Below are 8,843 nucleotides of genomic sequence, written 5' to 3'. Positions count from 1 at the left end.
TGTTTCTAGTCCTGCAGTGCCCAGGATGTCTAGCCGGACATGGTCTCAACTGTTGGTTCAATTTGTACCACTTAAGATACTACTCCCTCCGTCCTATAATATAAGAGCCTTTTCGATACGTATACTTCAATGAGGTTTGACTATATACTAGCAAGATGGCCGTGCAATGCACGGAACATCAAGATGCATTTTCTCATAAAACACGTGTTGTGATTGACTCATGCAGGAGTAATTCCATGTGTAAAAACTAATGATATCTCGAGAATTTTATCGGAAAAATGGTATCTCGAGAATTTCATAAAAAAATGATATTTCGAGAAAGATGAGAGATAAGGTGAGGAGGAGTGGGGCGTTGTGGTGACTGATGGTTGGACTGGGCGGAGGCATGGGGATGGACGGCGCCGGCAGCGGCCACCATACCAGATTGTTCCAGAGACTACCTTTTTTAATTGCTCAAGGTTGTGGGAGATAAGATGAACGAGGCAAGGCCTTATTTGTAAATGTAAGAGAGGTGCGGGTATTTTTTATAAAATTGTCATAGTTTGCTTTCTATCCGTCAGATATAGATCGGACGGTCTATATTACAAGATGGCAGGCACACCATCATCACCAACTCGTTTTTTATAAGAAGTAGAGAAATATGAATATTTGAGTTAATAATAAGACCTAAAACTAAAACCGGCACTGGAACGGTCGATGCTGTGACCGGGGCCACCGTCATGCTGGAACCGGCGCCAAGGGATGCTGCAACAGTGGGTCGCGATGCTGGGAGGAGGGGACACTGCAATAGTGTGCTGCAACCTAGGCGCGAGGATACAACGGGAGCACGGCGGCTGATGCATTGCAAGCGGGGGTTTGGCCTACTGCAACCGGCGCACGCTCATTCTATGACCGGCACCATTGAACGCTATGATGCTCCAAATCCCTCTCGTGGTCGTTGCTGCGTTGCGGGCGGCGGTGCTCCTGGTTGCTGGTGCACGACGAGTTGCTGCAAAGCCAAGATGCAGAGCGTCACCGGCAATGCGATGAAGACGCGGCGAGCGGCTACATGGACCGGCGCGAGCTCGCCCATGGTGGGTGTTGCGAGAATGGCATCGGGTGCGGTGCCGCGCGCGGCGACACGAGGCGGCAAGGTCGCCGATGGGGTGCTGCTAGTGCGAGGCAGAGATGTGGCTGCGCGGAGGTAATAGCTTGCGGGGAGAAAGATGGACAGGGGAACGAATATGATCGGACGGCTATGCGTGAGTCCATGAGACGGCTCCGGAGGTCACGGTGAGCCCAGATCGGACGATCGATGCAGAGGTGTCCGAGTAGGGTTAGCGCTTGGTCTGAGTCCATCACCGGGTCGTGATTTACTACTCTATCTATCAGCTGTTTTGGATGTATCGAACTACTTGGTTTCGTTAATGAAATCGGGGGAATTGATCCCTTTCTTTCAAAAAAAAAGATAGATGGATATATATATATATATATATATATATATATATATATATATATATATATATATATATATATATATATATATATGTACCTACGTCCACGTGAAAGCCAGAAATCCATTGACTCCGGCGGCGTGCGTACCAGAGAATCGACAAGTCAGGAGATCGCTCCCCTGTTTGGATCGAAAGAGAGGAGAAGAGAGAAGAGATGGAGCAGGCTATGCTGGCTAGGGTATTGGCCGTTACCAGCGTTGGTTTGTCGTGGGCAGTAGCGTGGAGCCTCTTGTCGCGACAGCTCAAGAAGCCCTTCTCCTGCACGCCCGCCATCCTCAGGACCTTGGACGCCGCCGCCTCCGATCCAGTCATCGGCCGCGACGACGAGATCGACCGCATCATCTGCATCCTCTGCCGCTGCATCAAGAACTGCGCCGCCCTCGTCGGCCCTGCCGGCGTCGGCAAGACGGCCATCGTCGAGGGCCTCGCTCGGCGCATCGCTGCTGGGACGGTCCCCGAAGCCCTCGCTGGGGCCCGCGTGGCCGAGCTAGACGTCGGGGCCATGGTCGCGGGGACCCACTGGCGCGGCATGTTTGAGCAACGCTTGAAGGATGCCATCAAGAAGGCTGAGGATTCTGCCGGCAAGCTCATCCTCTTCGTCGACGAGATGCACATGATTGTTGGTGCCGGCGACCATCGTGGCAGCACCGGCGACGCCGCCAACATCCTCAAGCCCGCGTTGGCCCGTGGCCGCATCTGTTGCATAGGCGCCACCACAACCGAAGAGTACCGCAAATACATTCAGAAGGATGCCGCGCTCGAGCGGTGCTTCCAAAGGGTTGACATCGACGAGCCGACCCTGCAGGCAACCGTTGTCATCCTGCAGGGGCTGAAGCAGCGGTACCAAGACTACCATGGACTGAAAATTCGCGATGACGGGTTGCTGCTGCGCACCTCGCCGGCCGTTATATTACACAGGTACGTTCATAACAAGATTTCTGCATTTTGTAGGTTTACTTTTGTAGGTTTGTGCATCTTGAAGAAATTGTCGATTTTCTTTTCTTGTTTTCAGGTCGCCAGTTTCCTGATAAAGCAATTGATCTGATGGACGAGGCATGCACTTCCCTGAAGTTGCATCAACCAAAACAAATTAGAGATAAGAAAACTAGCACTGTAAATGCAGTGGAGGAGCTAACCGTTGGTCCATGTCATATTGCACAAGTAAATTCACATTTTCTTGCCAATAATAGAATCTGTATGAGTAGTCTCCATTTGTTTCAATGTGATGCTCATGCCATGTTCTTTGTTATATGAAGGTTGTGAGCCGATGGACTAAAATTCCGATCACTACACTTGGCCGAGAGGAAGAAAAGTTTAGCCACCTAGTAGACAGGTTGCATGAGAGAGTCGTTGGACAGCATGAAGCTATTAATTTGGTTGCGCAAGAAGTGCTACGTTCGAGGGTCGGCTTTGATCAATCTAGCCAACCAATCGGTTCTTTTCTATTTTTGGGGCCGACTGGTGTTGGGAAGACAGAGCTTGCGAAAGCACTTGCCGAGAAGCTGTTTGACAATGAGAAGGCATTAGTCCGCTTTAGCATGTCTGAATATGCCGACAGTGGTTCTGTGTCATGTCTCATTGGAGGACCTCGAAGGTTTAGCTTCTACACACTTTGGACTTGTATTTCTTTCTGAAATTCCTACTCATGTCTGACTTTTTCATTTGATTTTGTGAAGCTATGAAGAAGACGGACAACTCACCGAGAAAGTCAGGAGCCAACCGCATAGCGTTGTTCTTTTTGACGAGGCGGATAAGGCACATCCCTCGATATTCATGTTGGGAATCGTAGCATAATTTAAAATTTTCCTACGCTCACCAAGATGCATCTATGGAGTCTACTAGCAACGAAGGGAAAGGAGTGGATCTACATACCCTTGTAGATCGCGAGCGGAAGCGTTCCAATGAACGTGGATGACGGAGTCGTACTCGCCGTGATCCAAATCACCGATGACCGAGTGCCGAACGGACGGCACCTCCGCGTTCAACACACGTACGGTGCAGCAACGTCTCCTCCTTCTTGATCCAGCAAGGGGGAAGGAGAGGTTGATGGAGATCCAACAGCACAACGGCGTGGTGGTGGATGTAGCGGGTCTCCGGCAGGGCTTCGCCGAGCTTCTGCGAGAGAGAGAGAGAGTGGTGTTGCAGGGGAGGAGGGAGGCGCCCAAGGCTTAGATGTTGCTGCCCTCCCTTCCCCCCACTATATATAGGGCCAAGGGAGAGGGGGGGCGCAGCCTTGCCCCTTCCTCCAAGGAAGGGTGCGGCCAGGGGGGAGTCCTTCCCCCCCAAGGCACCTCGGAGGTGCCTTCCCCCTTTAGGACTCTCCCTTTTCTCTTATCTCTTGCGCATGGGCCTCTTGGGGCTGGTGCCCTTGGCCCATATAGGCCAAGGCGCACCCCTTACAGCCCATGTGGCCCCCCGGGGCTGGTGGACCCCCTTGGTGGACCCCCGGACCCCTTTCGGCACTCCCGGTACAATACCGATAAAGCGCGAAACTTTTCCGGCGACCAAAATAAGACTTCCCATATATAAATCTTTACCTCCGGACCATTCCGGAACCTCTCGTGATGTCCGGGATCTCATCCGGGACTCCGAACAACTTTCGGGTTTCCGCATACATATATCTCTACAACCCTAGCGTCACCGGACCTTAAGTGTGTAGACCCTACGGGTTCGGGAGACATGCAGACATGACCGAGACGCCTCTCCGGTCAATAACCAACAGCGGGATCTGGATACCCATGTTGGCTCCCACATGTTCCACGATGATATCATCGGATGAACCACGGTGTCGAGGATTCAATCAATCCGTATGCAATTCCCTTTGTCAATCGGTATGTTACTTGCCCGAGATTCGATCGTCGGTATCCCAATACCTTGTTCAATCTCGTTACCGGCAAGTCTCTTTACTCGTACCGCAATGCATGATCCCGTGACTAACGCTTTAGTCACATTGAGCTCATTATGATGATGCATTACCGAGTGGGCCCAGAGATACCTCTCCGTCACACGGAGTGACAAATCCCAGTCTCGATCCGTGCCAACCCAACAGACACTTTCGGAGATACCCGTAATGCACCTTTATAGTCACCCAGTTACGTTGTGACGTTTGGCACACCCAAAGCACTCCTACGGTATCCGGGAGTTGCACGATCTCATGGTCTAAGGAAAAGATACTTGACATTGGAAAAGCTCTAGCAAACGAAACTACACGATCTTTTATGCTATGCTTAGGATTGGGTCTTGTCCATCACATCATTCTCCTAATGATGTGATCCCGTTATCAACGACATCCAATGTCCATGGTCAGGAAACCGTAACCATCTATTGATCAACGAGCTAGTCAACTAGAGGCTCACTAGGGACATGGTGTTGTCTATGTATTCACACATGTATTACGATTTCCGGACAATACAATTATAGCATGAATAATGGACAATTACCATGAACAAAGAAATATAATAATAACCATTTATTATTGCCTCTAGGGCATATTTCCAACAGTCTCCCACTTGCACTAGAGTCAATAATCTAGTTCACATCACCATGTGATTAACACTCACTGGTCACATCACCATGTGACCAACATCTAAAGAGTTTACTAGAGTCAACAATCTAGTTCACATCACTATGTGATTATCACTCAATGTGTTCTGGTTTGGTCATGTTATGCTTGTGAGAGAGGTTATTAGTCAACGGGTCTGAACCTTTCAGAACCGTGTGCTTTACGAATATCTATGTCATCTTGTGGATGCTACCACGCGCTATTTGGAGCCATTTCAAATAATTGCTCTACTATACGAATCCGGTTTGCTACTCAGAGTCATCCGGATTAGTGTCAAAGTTCGCATCGACGTAACCATTTACGACGAACTCCTTTCCACCTCCATAATCGAGAAAATTCCTTAATCCACTAGGTACTAAGGATAAGTTCGACCGCTGTCATGAGATCCTTTCCCGGATCACCATTGTACCCTCTTGACCAACTCATGGCAAGGCACACTACATGTGCGGTACACAGCATAGCATACTATAGAGCCTATGTCTAAAGCATAGGGGACGACCTTCGTCCTTTCTCTATCTTCCGCTGTGGTCAGGTCTTGAGTCTCACTCAATACTCACACCTTGTAACACAGCCAAGAACTCCTTCTTTGCTGATCTATTTTGAACTCTTTCAAAATCATGTCAAGGTGTGCTGTCTTTTGAAAGTATCATCAGGCGTCTTGATCTATCTCTATGGATCTTGATGCCCAATATGTAAGCAGCTTTATCCAGGTCTTCCTTTGAAAAACTCCTTTCAAACAACCCTTTATGCTTTCCAGAAATTTTACATCATTTCGGATCAACAATATGTCATTCACATATACTTATCAGAAATGTTGTAGCGCTCCCACTCACTTTATTGTAAATACAAGTTTCCAACAAACTTTGTATAAACCCAAAAACTTTGATCACTCCATCAAAGCGTATATTCTGACTCCGAGATGCTTGCTCTAATCCATGGAAGGATCGCTGGAGCTAGCATACCTTTTAGCATCCTTAGGATCGACAAAACCTTTCTGATTGTATCACATACAACCTTTCCTTACGAAAACTGGTAAGGAAACTCGTTTTGACATCCATCTGCCAGATTTCATAAATGTAGCTAATGCTAACATGATTCCGACGGACCTAAGCATCGCTACGGATGAGAAAAACTCATCGTAGTCAACTCCTTGAACTTGTGAAAATACTCTTTGCCACAAGTCGAGCTTCATAGACGGTAACATTACCGTCCATGTCCGTCTTCTTCTTAAAGATCCATTTATCTCAATGGCTTGCCGATCATCGGGCAAGTTCACCAAAGTCCATGCTTTGTTCTGATACATGGATTCTATCTCGGATTTCATGGCCTCGAGCCATTCGTCGGAATATGGGCCCACCATCGCTTCTCCATAGCTCGTAGGTTCATTGTTGTCTAGCAACATGACTTCCAAGACAGGATCACGCATTACTCTGAAGTAGTGCGCATCCTCGTCGTCCTACGAGGTTTGGTAGTGACTTGATCCGAAGTTTCATGATCACTATCATAAGCTTCCACTTCAATTGGTGTAGGTGCCACAGGAACAACTTCCTGTGCCCTGCTACACACTAGTTGAAGCGACGGTTCGATAACCTTATCAAGTCTCCACCATCCTCCCACTCAATTCTTTCGAGAGAAACTTTTCCTCGAGAAAGGACTCGTTTCTAGAAGCAATTACTTTTGCTTCCAGATCTGAAATAGGAGGTATACCCAACTGTTTTTGGGTATTCTATGAAGATGCATTTATCCGCTTTGGGTTCGAGCTTATCAACCTGAAACTTTTTCACATAAGCATCGCAGCCCCAAACTTTTAAGAAACGACAACTTAGGTTTCTATAAATGGTGTCGTCTCAACGGAATTGCGTGGTGCCCCTTTTAAAGTGAATGCGGTTGTCTCTAATGCCTAACCCATAAACGATAGTGGTAATTTGATAAGAAACATCATGGTATGCACCATATCCAATAGGGTGCAGTTATGATGTTCGGACACACCATCACACTATGGTGTTCCAGGCGGTATTAATTGTGAAACACTTTCCACAATGTCTCAATTGTGTGCCAAACTCGTATCTCAGATACTCATCTCTATGATCATATCACAGACATTTTATCCTCTTGTCACGACGATCTTCAACTTCACTCTGAAATTGCTTGAACCTTTCAATAATTCAGACTAGTGTTTCATCAAGTAAATACACTCAGTATCTACTCAAATCATCTGTGAAGTAAGAACATAACGATATCCACTGCATGCCTTAGCATTCATTGGACTGCATACATCAAAATGTATTACTTCCAATAAATTGCTCTCTTGTTCCATCTTACTGAAAACGAGGCCTTTCAGTCATCTTGCCCATGTGGTATGATTTGCATGTCTCAAGTGATTCATAATCAAGTGAGTCCAAACGATCCATCTGTATGGAGTTTCTTCATGCATATATACCAATAGACATGGTTCGCATGTCTCAATCTTTTCAAAAATGAGTGAGTCCAAAGATCCACCTACATGGAGCTTCTTCATGCGTTCTACACCAATATGACTCAAGTGGCAGTGCCACAAGTATGTGGTACTATCATTACTATCTTATATCTTTTGGCATGAACATGTGTATCACTACGATCGAGATTCATTTTAGGTGCAAGACCATTGAAGGTATTATTCAAATAAACAGAGTAACCATTATTCTCCTTAAATGAATAACCGTTTTGCGGTAAACATAATCCAATCATGTTCAACGCAAACACCAAATCTCGATGGTAGAGGAAGCATGCGATGCTTGATCACATCAACCTTGGAAACACTTCCAACACATATCGTCATCTCACCTTTAGCTAGTCTCCATTTATTCCGCAGCTTTTATTTCGAGTTACTAACACTTAGCAACCGAACCAGTATCTAATACCCTGGTGCTGCTAGGAGTACTAGTAAAGTACACATTCATATAACGTATATCCAATATACTTCTGTCGACCTTGCCTGCCTTCTCATCTACCAAGTATCTAGGGTAGTACTGCTTCAGTGACCGTTCCTCTCATTACAGAAGCACTTAGTCTCGGGTTTGGGTTCAACCTTGGGATTCTTCACTAGAGCAGCAAACGACTTGCTGTTTCATGAAGTATCCCTTTTGCCCTTGCCCTTCTTAAACTAGTGGTTTTACTAACCATCAACAATTGATGCTCCTTCTTGATTTCTACTCTCGCGGTGTCAAACATCGCGAATAGCTCAAGGATCATCATGATTATCCTTGATATGTTATAGTTCATCACGAAGCTCTACTAGCTTGGTGGCAGTGACTATGGAGAACTATCACTATCTCATCTGGGAGATTAACTCCCACTCGATTCAAGCGATTGTGGCACTCAGACTATCTGAGCACACGCTCAACGATTGAGCTTTTCTCCCTTAGTTTGCAGGCTTAAGAAACTTGTCAGAGGTCTCATACCTCTTGACGTGGGCACTAGTCTGAAATCCCAATTTCAGTCTTCGGAACATCTCACATGTTCTGCGACGTTTCAAAACGTCTTTGGTGCCACAATTCTAAACCGCACTGAACTATCACGTAGTCATCAAAACGTGTATGTCAGATGTTTCGTAACATCTACAGACGACGCTGAGGTTCAGCACACCGAGCGGTGCATTAAGGACATAAGCCTTCTGTGCAGCAATGAGGACAATCCTCAGTTTACGGACCCAGTCCGCATAATTGCTACTACCAATTTTCAACTAAATTTTCTCTAGGAACATATCTTAACCAGTAGAACTAAAGCGCAAGCTATGACATAATTTGCAA

The 8,843-nt window shown here is 46.6% G+C and overlaps 1 protein-coding gene across 1 annotated transcript; it reads left to right on the top strand.

Annotated features, from left to right (window-relative positions):
* Positions 1-1,566: 1,566 nt before the first annotated feature.
* LOC123124940 (probable chaperone protein ClpB 2) lies at positions 1,567-3,304 on the top strand. The gene is made up of 4 exons (XM_044545488.1): positions 1,567-2,411; positions 2,506-2,654; positions 2,750-3,087; positions 3,170-3,304. The coding sequence occupies exons 1-2, from the start codon at positions 1,648-1,650 to the stop codon at positions 2,519-2,521; spliced, it is 780 nt and encodes a 259-aa protein (XP_044401423.1). The 5' UTR covers positions 1,567-1,647; the 3' UTR covers positions 2,522-2,654; positions 2,750-3,087; positions 3,170-3,304.
* Positions 3,305-8,843: the final 5,539 nt, after the last annotated feature.

The sequence above is a fragment of the Triticum aestivum genome, chromosome 5D, assembly GCF_018294505.1.
Source record: "Triticum aestivum cultivar Chinese Spring chromosome 5D, IWGSC CS RefSeq v2.1, whole genome shotgun sequence".
Taxonomy (NCBI): Eukaryota; Viridiplantae; Streptophyta; class Magnoliopsida; order Poales; family Poaceae; genus Triticum; species Triticum aestivum.
The sequence above is the reverse complement of the archived record's forward strand: the minus strand, read 5'-3'. Positions and strand labels throughout refer to the sequence as shown.

Coding starts and splice junctions, on each gene's coding strand:
- LOC123124940 (XM_044545488.1), top strand. CDS start 1,648: ATGGAGCAGGCTATGCTGGCTAGGGTATTGGCCGTTACCAGCGTTGGT.